Below are 18,631 nucleotides of genomic sequence, written 5' to 3'. Positions count from 1 at the left end.
GTAAATTATCAAGTATGGCTGACCTTGAGAGACCGGTGGTCTCTGCAGACTCTCCGTGGCAACGGGGATGCTGGCAAGGGTGGCCTTCACCTTAGTAGGTCGAGTCTGGAAGTTAGGGTTGCTGATGTAGCCTATCTCTCCCTTCCCATCTGTGGGGAAAGTGATGTAGCTGGAAGACCGCACATTCATCACACCTGGAAACAATGAGAAATAAAGACAAATACAAACTGGGCAAGACTCACTCTTGGACAGTGTCCTCCCACTTCACCTCCAACATCCACTTTTACCCATTTGGTTCGGAAATTAATTAGGTGATCTGGGTATGTCATGCCTTGTTGATTACTCAGGATTAGGTGAAGTGGGTATGTCATACCTTGTTGATTACTCAGGATTAGGTGATGTGGGTATGTCATGCCTTGTTGATTACTCAGGATTAGGTGATGTGGGTATGTCATGCCTTGTTGATTACTCAGGATTAGGTGATGTGGGTATGTCATGCCTTGTTGATTACTCAGGATTAGGTGATGTGGGTATGTCATGCCTTGTTGATTACTCAGGATTAGGTGAAGTGGGTATGTCATGCCTTGTTGATTACTCAGGATTAGGTGATGTGGGTATGTCATGCCTTGTTGATTACTCAGGATTAGGTGAAGTGGGTATGTCATGCCTTGTTGATTACTCAGGATTAGGTGAAGTGGGTATGAGTCCATATATTGTGATCAGAGGGGGTTTTGCAACTATGTCGGAGAAAAAGAATGACATACTCAGTGTGATAGAATTAATGAATATATGTTATACATCTTATATATATTTTATTTATTCAATTGATAAATTAACATTTTATGATACATACATGTATGCATGACCTGCTCAGTAATGAATTAATACATGCAGTAATGCAACTGCAACCAAGTCATTAGGTCTACATGACATGACACCCGAATCATTAGGTCTACATGACATGACACCCGAGTCAGAAGGTCTACATGACATCCAAATCATTAGGTCTACATGACATGACACCCGAGTCACTAGGTCTACATGACATGACACCCGAGTCACTAGGTCTACATGACATGACACCCGAATCAGAAGGTCAACATGACATGACACCCAAATCAGAAGGTCTACATGACATGACACCCATGGCACTTGGTCTACATGACATGACACCCGAGTCACTAGGTCTACATGACATGACACCCATGGCACTTGGTCTACATGATATGACACCCGAGTCACTAGGTCTACATGACATGACACCCGAATCAGAAGGTCTACATGACATGACACCCGAGTCACTAGGTCTACATGACATGACACCCGAGTCAGAAGGTCTACATGACATCGAATCACTAGGTCTACATGACATGACACCCATGGCACGTGGTCTACATGACATGACCCCCGAGTCACTAGGTCTACATGACATGACCCCCGAATCAGGTCTACATGACATGACACCCGAATCAGAAGGTCTACATGACATGACACCCGAATCAGAAGGTCTACATGACATCCGAGTCACTAGGTCTACATGACATGACACCCGAGTCACTAGGTCTACATGACATGACACCCGAATCAGAAGGTCTACATGACATGACCCCCGAATCAGAAGGTCTACATGACATGACACCCATGGCACTTGGTCTACATGACATGACACCCGAGTCACTAGGTCTACATGACATGACACCCATGGCACTTGGTCTACATGACATGACACCCGAGTCACTAGGTCTACATGACATGACACCCGAATCAGGTCTACATGACATGACACCCGAGTCAGAAGGTCTACATGACATGACACCCAAATCAGAAGGTCTACATGACATGACCCCCGAGTCACTAGGTCTACATGACATGACACACATGGCACTAGGTCTACATGACATGACACCCGAGTCACTAGGTCTACATGACATGACACCCGAGTCACTAGGTCTACATGACATGACACCCGAGTCACTAGGTCTACATGACATGACACCCGAGTCACTAGGTCTACATGACATGACACCCGAGTCACTTGGTCTACATACCGTAATACATGGGACTCTGAGCCTGTGGTGGGCTCTGCTGTGTCTTGTGCGCAGACAGCTGAGGTTTGGGGGCAATGTTTGGCTGGGCAGCAGGTGCTGGACTGGTGGCCAGTGATGGAGATCGGACTGCTTGTGGTTGAATCAGGACCTGTTGTACGGTGCTCTGGTTCACTGTTGGCGAAACCAGACCATTTCTTTAAGAATTATAGGAAGGGAAGGTAACTAAACATTTGTTGAGAAGTATGCTTTAGAGGCTCCTAAACCTCGGACACACAATGTGTTGGCCTTGCCAAATGAGAAAGGTCACAGCTGGAAAGAAAGCAGGAAGCAAGCTGTATCCACCAGACCTAACAACATGGGGGTTAACGTTTATTTCACTACTTCCCATCTGAACTATCAATGATTGCAGAGGTCACAAATTACTTGGCTGGTGTGGGTTTCGGTCAAGTGTTGTGACCTACCTTGAGGCACAGAGCCAACATAGGCAGGGATGTACGCATGGGACACCTCAGTTTTGTTTCCTGGGGGAGTTGTTGCCACAGGCACGGCTAGGCCCGTCCCTTGCTGGACGTACGCAATTCTGGAAGGAAATCAAAGATGACCTGATAACAGCAACATTACACAAAAGTGTCAAGATTTGATTTGGAAAATTTGAAAATATGTTTTGTATTTATTTAAAATATTATCATCCTGATAACAAATGTCTGCTTATGCTGTTCCTTGTGCATGTTATACTCAGTAACTTTATGGGCAACACTTTACCGCATCAACATGCTCGACATTTTTATTGAAGTTTGGAATTTACTCACTTCTGTGTAGAAGGCAAGAGAATACGCTGTTGTTGCTGCTGCTGCTGCTGTTGCTGTTGCTGTAGTTGTTGTGATATGACACTCTGCGACTGTGTGGGCTGCATCTGATGCTGCACCGAGGGATGTGGCACAGTGAGGGACACTACGGGCTGACCCAGCTGTACGTGATGCGGGGATGTGGCCAGCACTGCTGGCGACGGATTCACAGTCACGAGTTGTGTAACCATGGCAACAGCCTTTGTTTGCTGAGGGTGCTGTTTGGGTGCTGCCATCAAAGTCTGTGTTTGTTGCTGTGGCAACATCTTGTTTTGAGGAGAGTTTGTCATTCGAAGTCCTCCAGGTGCTGTGCTGATCTGGAAGTTACTGGTCTGAACCTGTGCAGGCTGGGCCACATTATTGCTGGCCACAGCAACAATGTTCTGCTGCACAGCACCTCCTGGCAGCGCCATCTGCAGAACATTCTGTACCTTGCCCCCAAGGGGAGCAGGCTGGACTCGGACTGACGGTAGGATGTACTGGACGTGCGTGGGTTGCAGGGTGGGCTGTGTGGGTGTCTGGGGCTGCTGGATGGCCATGGTGGCAGTGCCAGGACTTGACTGGTTCGTCTTCAGTACCACATTAGTCAGCAACGCTGGAGAGGCCAGGTTCTGCACTTGCTGCTGCGGCTGCTGCTGCACGCTCTGGGGAGGCGCGATGTTGCGTAATGTTGTAACATATCCACCTGAGTTGACCGAAGTCTGCACACTAGCACTATTGTTGAGTTTATTTGCTGTGACAGCACTAACAGCTGGGGAGTTGAGAATTGTCATACCATAGGGGCTGCTTGGAATGCTCTGTAACAGAATTGTGCTCACGTTTTTCATGCTGCCATTAGAATTGTTGCTGGTCAAGAGAGTCTGTTGGGGGATACATACATTGTTAACAGAGGCAGTTTTAGATGATGTTGTCTGCGGTAGATTGTGAATAGGCTTTGAGGCAATGGGGATGGGAGTTGTGATGGGTTTGTCCGTTGTGGAAAAGGTTGGTGCCACACTTCCACCAACATGCCCTGCATGAGTTACCATCACCTGCGGTGTGGAGGGAAACTGGACAGTACTGGCCATGGGCGGCCGTGTGGCATGATGTGAGGACACGGGAGATGCCTGGCTTGGAGAATATGAAAGAGGACTCTGAGGCACGGGTTTCGCAGCTCGGGACTTCTGCGTCATCTTCCCCATCACTGGACCCCGCCCGTTCTGCTTGCCGAGAGTGGTCTGCATGTTGGAGGACACAATCAGCTGCTGCTTGTCCTGGGTCATGGTGATGTTGTGGATTTTCATCTGACCAAGCTTGACAGTCTGCTGCTGTGTGCCAGGCATACGCGAACTAGAGCTGTACATGCCCCCGTCGTCCTCACGGGCTTCAGTGAGTATGTCCAGAGAACTGGCCGACATAAGTCGGCCATCACGAGACTTGGCTTTAAACACGGCTCCCTTTGGCTGAAAGCTGGAGCCTGTGCTTGAGGGTCTTGGCATAAGCAGCCCTTCAGCCAGCTGCTTGTTGATGGGGAAGCTCACATCCATCTCCATCTGAGGATCGGGCATGCGACGGATGGGTTTGGGACGGTAAGCAATGTCTGCAGGGGTGATGTTCTTCATGACTGGGGAGAAGCGCTGTTGGGGGAAGGCCTTGTTCTCGATGAGTGTGTCTTCCTCTGTCTGACTGTCTGTCTCGCTGTCAGACACATGCTCCTTACAGTTGAGGTCAATTCCGCCCATCTCACCACCAGCATTGCCGCCACCTTCTGGGCACACAGAAAACAGCTTGTAAGATTCAGAGATCAAGCAATCATCAGCTTATACCAGTATCCTCAGCACAGCAAAGCAAAATAGAAATAATCTTCTGGGGCCCGTTTCACAAAGCGATCGTAGCAACTGTCGTAAATCTATGTTAAAGTATGGGAGTTACAATCACCTTAGCGCTACGACAGTCGTAAGGCTATGTTAAGGTATGGGAGTTACGATCACCTTAGCACTATGACAGTCGTAAGTCTATGTTAAAGTATGGGAGTTAAGATCACCTTAGCGCTACGACAGTCGTAAGTATATGTTAAAGTATGGGAGTTAAGATCACCTTAGCACTATGACAGTCGTAAGTCTATGTTAAAGTATGGGAGTTAAGATCACCTTAGAGCTACGACAGTCGTTAGTATATGTTAAAGTATGGGAGTTAAGATCACCTTAGAGCTACGACAGTCGTAAGTCTATGTTAAAGTATGGGAGTTAAGATCACCTTAGCGCTACGACAGTCGTAAGTCTATGTTAAAGTATGGGAGTTAAGATCACCTTAGCGCTACGACAGTCGTAAGTATATGTTAAAGTATGGGAGTTACAATCACCTTAGCACTACGATCGCGTTGTGAAACGGGACCATGGGAATTACGTTGTCTCCAATACCATGTATTAATTGGGGACCTTCACAACAAAATCCCAATGCAACATGATTCATTATACCATGTACAGCGGTAACATTTTGCTTTAAGAGTATTACTCCAAACAATGATTTTTAATTTTGCTGTTCATGTTGTCTCCCGACAATACACATACATGATCACACTTTAGAACTAACTGCATGACAAGACACTGCAAAAATGTGGTTCAGCTGTACTTTGTAAACCTTCTAAAATCCAGATCGTTCTAACAAAAATCCAGTGTTACATATAGATACAGAAATAAACAAGCTGTGGATCACCGGCATCTGTTTCCATTTCAAATCTGATTCTGGTAATGTGTACAGTTGTAGGGCAAAAACAGTGTACTTATGTTCAGCAACATTATTCAGTCAACACTTCATCCTGCCAAGATTCAAAATGGAAAGAAAAGTTTCTTACCGTCCTCACATATAACCATCTTCTCATCATCGCTGTCATCATCATCCCCCTTTGAGCCCAGGCTGCGATGAAACTGCCGCACCTGTTCCTGCGTGAAGTTGTAATGCTGCTGGGTCATCTGGGATGGCTGCGAGGTGTGTGTGGAAGGGCCATCATGAAATGGTACAGTGGTGCGAGGGGGTTTGCTGGAAGAGCCTGGTTGCTGGTACAGCTGATGTGGTCTGCCCACTGAGATGCCCCCCGATTCCACTGCCATGGTCTGCAGAAACATGGAAGGAACACATTTATTTCATTTGTGTTGTTCTTCAGATGTTCTTTTTTAGCCATGGGAATCAAAATAACATTGTCATTATTCTTCAGAATGTGTGATGAAGCCTGGTTGATATTTGTCAACGTCATAACTTGGGGCAACCCTTCTTCAAATCGTTTTCATTTTTAATCCTTACATTAAAGACCCTAACATTCTTAAGCAATTTGTGATTCTCAGAGGCATCTGTGGCCAATCAATCATCATTCTAGTCACATAAAACACAAACATGGAGAATTTTGTCCTAGCGTGAACACTGACCTCTGGCTGCTGGTAGGACTTGCAGGTAGGAGGCAGGAAGCCACGGACCTCGTCCTGTGGCACAGCTGAGAAGCTGAGAGATCTCTGTTTCATTAAGCTGCTGATGGCTCCTTGGGGAAGAGGCATGGAGGACTCAGGTTCCAGACTGCTGACTGCATCGAGCTCCTCCAGGTCCAGCACCTCTGGGTCCAGCTTGTCATCTGCAGGACACACCAGACAGCTGTACACAGCATCCACACACAGCTGTACACACTAACCCCAAATGCAACTGTACACCATACCCACACCTACAACTGTACACACTACCCCCACCAAAAGTTGTACACAGCATCCACACACAGCTGTACACACTAACCCCAAATGCAACTGTACACCATACCCACACCTACAACTGTACACACTACCCCCACCAAAAGTTGTACACAGCATCCACACACAGCTGTACACACTAACCCCAAATGCAACTGTACACCATACCCACACCTACAACTGTACACACTACCCCCACAAAAGTTGTACACAGCATCCACACACAGCTGTACACACTAACCCCAAATGCAACTGTACACCATACCCACACCTACAACTGTACACACTACCCCCACCAAAAGTTGTACACAGCATTCACACACAGCTGTACACACACTACCCCACATAAAGTTGTACACACTACGCCCACATACAGCTGTACACGCTACACCCACATACAGCTGTACACGCGCTACACCCACATACAGCTGTACATGCTATCTACACCCAGCATACATGCTACACCCACATACAAGCTACACCCACATACAGCTGTACACGCTATACTGCGCTTACATGCTACACCACATACAGCTGTACACGCTTACACCCACACATACAGCTGTACACGCTACACCCACATACAGCTGTACACGCTACACCCACATACAGCTGTACACGCTACACCCACATACAGCTGTACACACTACACCCACATACAGCTGTACACGCTATTACACCCACATACAGCTGTACTTACGCTGTACTGTACACCACACATACAGCTGTACACGCTACACCCACATACAGCTGTACTTACACTGCACATACTGTACCCTAACACCCACATACAGCTGTACATGCTACACCCACATACAGCTGTACATGCTACACCCACATACAGCTGTACACACTACACCCACATACAGCTGTACACGCTACACCCACATACAGCTGTACACGCTACACCCACATACAGCTGTACATGCTACCCACATACAGCTGTACATGCTACACCCACATACAGCTGTACATGCTACACCCACATACAGCTGTACATGCTACACCCACATACAGCTGTACACGCTACACCCACATACAGCTGTACACACTCACACCCCACATACAGCTACGCGCTACACCCACATACAGCTGACACTCCACATACAGCTGTACATGCTACCCCACATACCATGCACACCCACATACAGCTGTACATGCTTACACCCACATACAGCTGTACAGCCTGTACTTTACACCCACATACAGCTGTACACGCTACACCCACATACAGCTGTACACTACACCCACATACAGCTGTACATGCTACACCCACATACAGCTGTGCATTTACACCCACATACAGCTGTACATTGCTACACCCACATACAGCTGTACGCACTACACCCACATACAGCTGTACATGCTACACCCACATACAGCTGTACATGCTACACCACATACAGCTGTAGCTACACCCACAGCTGTACACTATCACATACAGCTGTACACACTACTTCACATACAGCTGTAATGCTACACCCACATACAGCTGTACAAGCTACACCCACATACAGCTGCACACAGTACCCCCACATACAGCTGCACACATGTTACACCCCACATACACACACACTACACCCCCACATACACCTATACACACTACCCCCACATACACACTCCCCCACATACACACTACACTCACCCACACACCTGTAGACACCCACACCCACACACCTGTACACACTACACCCACATACACCTGTACACACTACACCCACATATACCTGTACACTACACCCACATACAGCTGTACACATTCCACTCACATACAGCTGTACACACTACACCCACATACAGCTGTACACACTACAGCTGTACACCTGTACACTACACCCACATACACCTGTACACACTGCACCCACATACAGCTGTACACACTGCCCCACATACAGCTGTACACACTTCCCCCACATACAGCTGTACACGCTACCCCCCCCACATACACCTGTACACACTACACCCACCTGTACACACTACACCCACACACACCTGTACACACTACACCCACACAGCTGTACACTAGGGCTGCAATGAATACACTATGTGGTGAATATGATACGTATCATGAATATTGGGTAACAAATACGAATAATTATTCACGAATACAATATTGTAGTTAAGTGATTGATGTACAATATGGTATCATCAACTGGCTTACTGTGGAACATATGATCTCTTATTCCATTACAGTTACCAACAATCATTCCCCAGGACACAAATTCCAATATTCACCTATGTCCCCAACTGCTTCAGACAGGTCATCAGTTGAACTCAGACGTCGGTTACCTCCCCTTTGCTTCAATGTTGCTGCAATTGTACTTGACCGCTTTCTGTCTTTGGAACACCACTTCCAGTCAGGATGGGCCTTGAAGTGGGCCTCTTTCACCTGGAAAACACAACATAATGGTGACTACTTTTAAATGGGATGATGAATATCCTCCAACCAAAGATTTTGTGTTCAGTCACCTGCTTGAAACATTTGGTGTTGCTGAAGCACAACCAATTGCATCAGCAAATTGTACACACAAATCCACACAAGACCTTTACTCAAACGTTCCAACTACACCAGTCTCCAATGAACATGGCCAGAATCAGTAGTGAGAATGACAGGGCCCTGTAACAAACTTCTTTGTTACAAAGTAACAAATTTCTTCTATTCCCCGTAATCACGGTGAGAGTGCCTACCTGTGATGCAAGATCATGATACTTCTGCTTCTCCTTGGGCCCGAGGGCATACCACCACTCCCCGAGGATCTTGCTGACTGTGCGGTTGTCCTGGTTAGGATGGCGCTGGTGAACCAGAGCTCGATGCCGCTTGCTGAAGATCATGAAGGCATTCATCGGCCGGCGGATGTGGTCTTTGTCCCGAGACTGGACACAAGGATGCATACAGTGAGGTTACATTCTACACATTTCATGGTTTACTGATATTAGCCTGGGTATGTGGGAATAAAAATCTGATTAGCTGACTCAATACTAATCAAACAATTCTACCTGGCCTTAAGTTGTGAGGGTTGGTCATCTTTGTGTGAGTGAGTGAGTGAGTATGGCTTTACGCCGCTTTTAGCAATATTCCAGCAATATCACGGCGGGGGACACCAGAAATGGGCTTAACACATTGTGCCAATGTGGGGATTCGAACCCGGGCCTTCGGCGTGACGAGCGGACGCTTTAACCACTAGGCTACCCCACCGCCCCCATCTTTGTGTGACAGGCAAGTGCAGTGGAGAGAGATTAGCCACAATGCATGTGATACATTCTATCATTCCTTTTGTTTTGGTTCATGACTCTAATTTTCAGACATTTTTTACATATTTTCTGATTGTTTAGATTTCATCAGTCAATTCTGTAATCATGAACAAAGCTTGAGAAAAACTCTGGGCATGATTTGAAGAAACATTTAAGTCCTTGCCCAACAATATCAGGATATTCTTATTACCTTCAGTTGAAGCATACTTTCTCAAACATGGCTGTCACAAACCTTGGTGTTTTGTCCATAGAAACAACATACTCAGTCCAGTCCAGAAACTACAATTAGGTTTCGTTTCCTTCTTTGGGGGAAATGTTGTGTACACCTACCTTGCGTGGGCTCCGCGGCTCCTCCTTGTCCTTCAGAGCACTCAGGGACTGTGTTCGCCTCTTGGTTGGGGACCTGGCATTCGACTTCTTTGGTGAATCAGTTGGTGCAGGTTCAAATACATCGTCATCATCCTCATCAATGTCATCATCCACCTTGAAAGCTGGAAGCAAAGTGTGGACAGTATACAATTTCAGTCATATACCCACAACAAATACTTACTGTTGCTATTGGATACTTGCCAGGAGTACAATAAACACACTTTCTGCTTCTAATGGAAGCTGTCTAATGGATCAAAATGGTCTTCGGAATGAAAGTCAAGAAGGAGAGGACTTATTTCTGCTGCTTGGTGGAGACATATTTGTGAGTCCTGAGACAGGAGGACTTATTTCTGCTGCTTGGTGGATGCAGCAGTATTAGGGATGTGGTCCGCCTGGCATGTGAGTACTGAGACAGGAGGACTTATTTCTGCTGCTTGGTGGATGCAGCAGTATTAGGGATGTGGTCCGCCAGGCATGTCAAGGACTGTACTTACATTTCAATAAAATGAAAGAACAGTGTACTTTGACTTGAAGGCAAAGCTATGGAAGCAAACAATTCAAGGATATTGCTCAATGGCTAATCAAAGAAATTGCTTGGTTGTAGCACTGACTGACTGACTGAGTATGGTTTTACGCCACTTTTAGCAATCTTCCAGCAATATCACGGCGGGGGACACCAGAAATAGGCTTCACACGTTGTACCCATGTGGGGATTCGAACCCGGGTCTTTGGCGTGATGAGCGAACGCTTTAACTACTAGGCTACCATACCGCCCCGGTTGTAGCACTGAGCAGGATGTTTGATTTCGCTTTGCAGGTGACCGAGCCTCACCGACCAGCATCCATGACCGGCGTCAGACAGGAATTAGGGACAGGCATCACTGACCACTGATCCGGTCTCACTGAATACAATCGGCACCAGCAGCATGGACCACTGATCCGGTCTCACTGAATACAATCAGCACCAGCAGCACTGATCCGGTCTCACTGAATACAATCAGCACCAGCACCACGGACCACTGATCAGGTCTCACTGAATACAATCAACACCAGCACCACGGACCACTGATCAGGTCTCACTGAATACAATCAACACCAGCATCACGGACCACTGGTCCGGTCTCACTGAATACAATCAGCACGAGCAGCACTGACCAATACTGACCAAAAAAGATCACTTCAACAATTCTCAGGTATTATCAGGTACTTGTCTTGAGATACCCATCTCTACTTTCTACCATCTCAACATCCTGAGCAGCTATGTAGCTGACAATAAAAGAGATAATCAAGTGAATTACTCACAAGTTTCCCCGACTCCTTGCGTTGTTTGAGGAGGTTCCTGTTTGCTGACAACAGGGGGTGGAGTGGCTGGCTGAGGGGGTGAGTGACTTGCTCCATTGGGGGGGGTTGCTGGAACAGCTGGTCCCGTATTGGTCAGAAAAGGAACGAGTGAGTGCCAAGGGTATACACGGATCTCATTCCGAGATGCTGAAAGATAAAAAAAGAAGTTATTTGCCATGAAAATTGAAATACTGAGAACCATGAAATATTGCTTCTATATCGGAGTTGAATGTCATTGTGCTATTCTACAGTAGACATTAGTGCACATTAAAGATATTGACATTTCATTGTTTTGTTTTAATAACTTTACAAAAGTATCAAAATGTGCTGAAATCATGAAAATATACTAGAGAGGTTTTTTTCAGTTTTGGTAAAGACACAGGTAAAGACGAAGTCTCCTATAAAAAGATGATAAAATTATAAAAACTCCTCTTCATGCTAAATCATGTCTCTGTCAAATTCAGTTTGAGGCCATCAGACCCCGGCCTGGGAGAAACATTAGCTAGGCCATCCAGTTCCCCTCTTGAAGTACATACACAAGTAGCATGGATGTTGTCAAGCTGACACAATCAGCCAGCTAGAGGGAGATGATCACAGTGAAGTCAGCACTTACTACAATACTCCTAATAAATCCTATATAATATAGCTATTATTTCACCAATGTACGTAAAATGTTTCTGCCATCTGAAACATTACTTCAAATAGTTTTCACAAAAATACAAATTGCAAATATCTCCACAACCATTAATGTTTACTACAAGCTACAACAAAGACCTCAACTGGTTCAACTGAGGCCATGTGTGAAGGCACTGTTGTCTCCACAACCATTAATGTTTACTACACGCTACAACAAAGACCTCAACTGGTTCAACTGAGGCCATGTGTGAAGGCACTGTTGTCTCCACAACCATTAATGTTTATTACACGCTACAACAAAGACCTCAACTGGTTCAACTGAGGACATCTGTGAAGGCACTGTTGTCTCCACATGATAATTCTCATTCTTTACTTATGCAAGCACTGCTTTCAGGAACAGTATATGAACATAACAGATTTGTTTCAAGATACTATTGAACTTTTGTGTTTGGCCAGGCTATAGTCTATGCAGACATGTACACGCCGTACTCAATGATTTGTTTGCATGTCTGTTTGTGTGTTTGTTGCAGTCAGCAATATTCCAGCTTTATGAAGGCGGTCAGCAATATTCCAGCTTTATGAAGGCGGTCAGCAATATTCCAGCTTTATGAAGGCGGTCAGCAATATTCCAGCTTTATGAAGGCGGTCAGCAATATTCCAGCTTTATGAAGGCGGTCAGCAATATTCCAGCTTTATGAAGGCGGTGTGTAAATAACCGACTCTGAACAGACAGTCTAGTGATTGACATCATGAGCATCTGTCTGCACCATTAACCAAGTCATCTAGTCAGACCATCCCATCAGTTGCTTCTTACAACAAGCATGGGTGGCTGACGAGAAACTCTAATTTTTACGATCGTTGTGCTCAATACAGATAAGCTAATAAACATTCATGTCTGGCATTCAACTGAAACACCTGGCCATGGAGACATTAGGGCATTATAATTTGGTTGCACTGCAGTTCTACCAACCATTATGATAGTTTGTAGAAGAAACGTGTAAATGAACCATCCATTTCATCTTTCATTAGCTACACGTCACCAAATTATATGTTTTCTGCCACCCAGAGTGTGATGACAGCCTTGTAGAAGTGTGTCCCAGCCTTGCAGTCATTACACACATGTGAACCTGGTCAGTATTGTAAACAACTCCACATACCAGCCAAAGATAAAGTCACTTTATTACATTTCAAATCAACTTGCCATGAAGCTTGGAGCCTCAACAGCCATCTCTATGTATTCAAACTTCCCAGTGAAATCCAATCTAAAGTCATACTAGTGGTAATTGGGACGGGTTCAGAGGGAATGACGCAGTTAATGTAGCTATTCTGAGCACTGCAGTGGAGAGTATCATCCTACCAGTATGGCCTCAAGTGTTTCCTCCAGCAGCATGACAAGCACCTTCACAGCCATACGGAACAAACCCGGCCCTAACAATGTACTGACTGTTCCATGGCCTACAACCAGTGTCAGCCAGGACAAACCTTCCCCTGTCTACAGTCCAAACAGTCCTACCCCACCTTCATGTACGTGATGAACACGGCATCATTCTACAAGGAATTTGGACACATCATTCTACAATTTGGGCACATCATTCTACAAGGAATTTGGGCACATCATTCTACAAGGAATTTGGACACATCATACTACAAGGAATTTGGGCACAACATCATTCTATGAGGAATTTGGACACATAATCATTCTAAGAGGAATTTGGACACATCATCATTCTACAAGGAATTTGGACACATCATTCTACAAGGAATTTGGACATTAATTTGAATCCTGATTGGTCAGTTAGAGGTTGGCAAATCAGACACACATCTCCACTAATGCTAATGTTTACAGAAAAGCAGGTCTTTTTCAGCCATGGAGCGAGTGAGTCAGTTTGGTTTTACGCCCCTTTGAGCAATATTCCAGCAATATCATGGCAGGGGACACCAGAAATGGCCTTCACTCATTGTACCTATGTGGGGAATCGAACCAGGGTCATCAGTGTAACGAGCAGACACTTGAACAAATTAGGCTACCCCACCGCCCCTCAGTCATGGACAGTGGGTCTTTACAGGGCCTTACAACAGTGGGGGGCCAGGGGACCCTCGTCAATAAATCTAACAGGTCCTTGCGGGTAATGAGTGAGTGAGTTTAGTTTTACGCCGCACTCAGCAATATTCCAGCTACATGGCGATGGCTTGCTGGTAATGAGTGAGTGAGTTTAGTTTTACGCCGCACTCAGCAATATTCCAGCTATATATGGCGGCGGCTTGCTGGTAATGATGAGAGTCCTGTAAAGGACTGAAATAGTGTACTACAGTAGTGTAGTGTCTGGAATGAATCAGTGGTCACGTGGACAGTCACGGGTCATGACTGATGGGGGGAAATAACACACACAGATAACTACTGTTGATTTGCTGTAGGTACACTCTCGGTATTTTTGTATGTGTCTCTGGATGCGAGATTTAAGGTTTTCTGCATCCATTCTGTACATTTGGGCATACTGGACGCACATCTGTGTCGCATAAAACCCTGCACTATCATTTGCCACACTGAGCTCGATGATACCATGACGAGCAGTGTAAACGTCATATGGCTTGTTTAGTTTTCCTCAGGGCTGTTTATGTTGTGTTACAAGCTTTCAATGCCTATCATATGTTCCAGTGAAGTAACATGGTGCAAAAGACATACAGCCCACATGCTGTTCAGAGGCTGTTGTAATAAGTCCATAATTCAGACTCACTCCCAACAATGTTTCAAACCTGCAAGTTGGGTCCTAAATTTCATTTGATGCAGTTAAGTAGCTGGTAACCCAGCTCTGCACTGACAACCATCTCCATAGTATCGTAACTCCAACTAGTAAATGTTACATTACTATTGTTAGACACCTATAATTATAGTAATGTACCTGCAGTTATGTCTAATGACTCAATGTATTTACATGTTCTAATAAATTGTAGTCACAACAACCACCATTCAAAATATTTTTTCAATATCACAGACAAGATGTTGCAACATAATTCAATTAGAATCTTAGAAATCTTGGAAATATCAAATTGGATCAAACTGTTAATACCACATTAACATATTCAACAGTAGACTAACAACGTGTCTCTGAAATGAACATATTTTACTGAAAAAAAATTCATAGTAAAAAAATAATAATATATAATGAAAATGAGCCCTGAGACTTTCTTCATTTTCAGAGGAAATCTAGACTTGCCACTTTTTCTAGACTTGCGTGGGCTTTCTTGGATATATTTGCTTCAGGGTCTGTATGACAGACTAATTCAACAGCTACATCAAGATCAATTTCCTAATAATTGTAGTCAATAACAGCCTGTATATCTATGACTCAGATCTACTAAAACTGAAAGCAAGAAAACAAATCAAAATATAAGGTGTTGGTAGAGAGCAAATAGCCATGTGCAGAGCTGGGAATATAGAACCAAATGTAATGAAGGGAAAGATATCTGGATGTACAAGTTTTCTCTTACAGTTTGGAGCAATGTCATAATAAAGAAGTTGTTCATCCATGTACCTCATCCTGTCTTAGTACTCTAACTTCTGAATGCCTCTCAAACAACTTATTACTAAATTATAATTATTCATTTGCCACTTTCACAGCAATATCAGCCTAAAAGCTTTCATCAGCTCTATACTGGATATGGGCTTTTCGGCAGGTCAGATCTATAAATAGCATAGCAACTTGAGTGATCACGACTATGTACATTCAACACCTGGCCAGGGATGGCAGTCAGGTAGTAGTGTATTTATAACTGTACATTGACACATACAATACTGGGTGGTGGTCTGTAGGCCGGAGGGAGACTGGCCATGATGAAAGCAGGTTCAGGGAGAGTTCAATTTGTCAAAACATAACTTGAAAACTAAAATTCCTTTATTACATTATATGAACAGTAGCGTCCAGTTATTTAACCTGTTCACAATATGGATTCATGAATTGATGTTTCAGTAAACTTGTGACTTAATTCATGTCTAGAAACATGGTGACAGCAGTTATTCAAGCCTCTGGTGATAAATATACCATACTAGGGTTTAATCACAACTATTCTCATTGCAGACAGGTGCTACAGACATAAATGATGCCTAGTCTGTGGTGGTGCCGTGAGTGAGTGAGTTCAAACTGAACCACACCAGCAATATTTCAGCTGTATCGTGACAAGTACCATACATTCAAAATGAATATATTTAGACTGAATAAAAATCATTTATCGCTGGAGAGAAGAGGAACACAACTGTGACACACATATTGTCATTGAGGGTATGATCAGCTGAATATAACATGGACACACGTATTGTAGTTGAGGGTATGATCAGCTGGAATATAACATGGACACACGTATTGTAGTTGAGGGTATGATCAGCTGAATATAACATGGACACACATATTGTAGTTGAGGGTATGATCAGCTGAATATGCACACAATGCATCAGGTTAACCTAGTTTATCAAGGGAAAACTCACTGCATCTGGGCTAGACCAAGTTCCATTACATTTAGCACCGAAAGTGCAATCCTCAAAAGACCATAATTCATATAATTTAGGTAACCCCACATGAACTGAATTAGCTCTAGGTCTATTCATCTTTCTAAGATTACATGTACATAGTTGGGAGGGGGTTTATTAGGCAAACATACATCGTGTTCTTTGTATATGATTGTCTCCCATCCCTCAGATGAAGGGTGGGCCACCCTCTCTTCTCAGGTGGAGCACTATCCAACCTCATGCACATGGTCACTCAACAGGGAAAGATCATCCAACAGAGAAGGATTTACCAGTAGGGAGCGATCACCCAATAGATAAGGATTACTCAATCAAAAAAGGATCACCCAACAGAGAAGGATCACCCCACAAAAAAGAGGATCACCCACACACACACCCCCTGGTGACTTCATGGATGGCACCCCAACAAGCACAGCAACAACCCAAGCCAATCCATGTCTTTCTGTCTGGGCCTGAGGGTGTCTACAGGTTCTATTTATTTTATTCCAGTCACCAAGAGAGGAAACTGAGAATGGCTGGCAACAGAGCTTCATCTTATAGGGATTGCATGTGGGGACAGTTAATGGACAGGGGACCACTTGGAGGAACATCCAGGTACACTCCTCACTCCACAGCCAGGTGTTGTCCTCATGAGGACACAGAAGCCATGGCTCCAGTCTGCACTTGTCGCAGATGTATATGATATTTCACCAGTGTTGATGACAAGCAGGTTTGAGTACACCACAATGTGACAGTCAACTCTATGACCACCTCACATCAGTGTCAGCAACACTGACTTCCTGCTATGGTCAGGGGTAGATTCCTATGTGTGGAACTTACTCTAGGAGTGAAACTACTTAGGTACACACAAGAGAAATGGCACACCACACACAGACACACTACACAGCACACAACATACACACAATCATCACTGTCTGAAATATTGGTACAGCAGCCTCTCTCTCTCTCTCTCTCTCTCTCTCTCTCTCTCTCTCTCTCTCTCTCTCACACACACACATCTCACACACATTAGATCTTACACACAGTACACACAGGAGTCAGTATGAATCATGAGGACAGCTAGTTCAGATTTGGTTTGGTAACAACTGATGTTTTCATATACTACACACTGACTGTTAGGTCATTTGATAAATCAGTCATAAATGACCTTTATTTGATTTGAACAAGATTGGGATCATATGTTTAACTTGCACAATACAGTGTTTATGGACATTGCAAAAAATGTTTTATTTGTATGTTTATGACTTTTTTTACACTTTTTATGAGAACCAGTTTCCCCTATCAGTAGCCTCACTACACATTCTGCACACACAGGCCAACACACACAAGCCAACACACACAGGCCAACACACACAAGCCAACACTCACAAGCCAACACACACAGGCCAACACTCACAAGCCAACACACACAAGCCAACACACACAGGCAACACACACAGGCCAACACACACAAGCCAACACACACAGGCCAACACACACAAGCCAACACACACAAGCCAACACACACAAGCCAACACACACAAGCCAACACACACAAGCCAACACACACAGGCCAACACACACACAAGCCAACACACACAGGCCAACACACACAGGCCAACACACACAAGCCAACACACACAAGCCAACACACACAGGCCAACACACACAGCCAACACACACAGGCCAACACACACAGGCCAACACACACAAGCCAACACACACACAACACACACAAGCCCAAGCACAAGGCCACACACACACAGCCAACACACACACACAGGCCAACACACACAGGCCAACACACACACAAGCCAACACACACAGGCCAACACACACAGGCCAACACACACAGGACAACACACACAAGCCAACACACACAGGCCAACACACACAAGCCAACACACAGGCCAGTTGACACCACACTGCTCTT

At 44.9% G+C, this 18,631-nt stretch overlaps 1 protein-coding gene across 1 annotated transcript in view; it reads right to left on the bottom strand.

The window, feature by feature from the left end:
* The window catches only part of LOC124285216 (protein capicua homolog), a 49,296-nt gene that overhangs the window by 10,332 nt on the left and 20,333 nt on the right, over nt 1-18,631 (bottom strand). Inside the window, 10 exon segments of the mRNA XM_046721407.1 lie at nt 24-194; nt 2,049-2,219; nt 2,510-2,628; nt 2,858-4,640; nt 5,727-5,985; nt 6,295-6,494; nt 8,839-8,992; nt 9,292-9,477; nt 10,186-10,346; nt 11,526-11,711. Coding sequence (XP_046577363.1) covers nt 24-194; nt 2,049-2,219; nt 2,510-2,628; nt 2,858-4,640; nt 5,727-5,985; nt 6,295-6,494; nt 8,839-8,992; nt 9,292-9,477; nt 10,186-10,346; nt 11,526-11,711 — 3,390 coding nt within the window.

Source organism: Haliotis rubra, unplaced genomic scaffold, assembly GCF_003918875.1.
Source record: "Haliotis rubra isolate DU_JTF1 unplaced genomic scaffold, ASM391887v1 Scf355, whole genome shotgun sequence".
In the NCBI taxonomy this organism is placed as follows: domain Eukaryota; kingdom Metazoa; phylum Mollusca; class Gastropoda; order Lepetellida; family Haliotidae; genus Haliotis; species Haliotis rubra.
The sequence above is the reverse complement of the archived record's forward strand: the minus strand, read 5'-3'. Positions and strand labels throughout refer to the sequence as shown.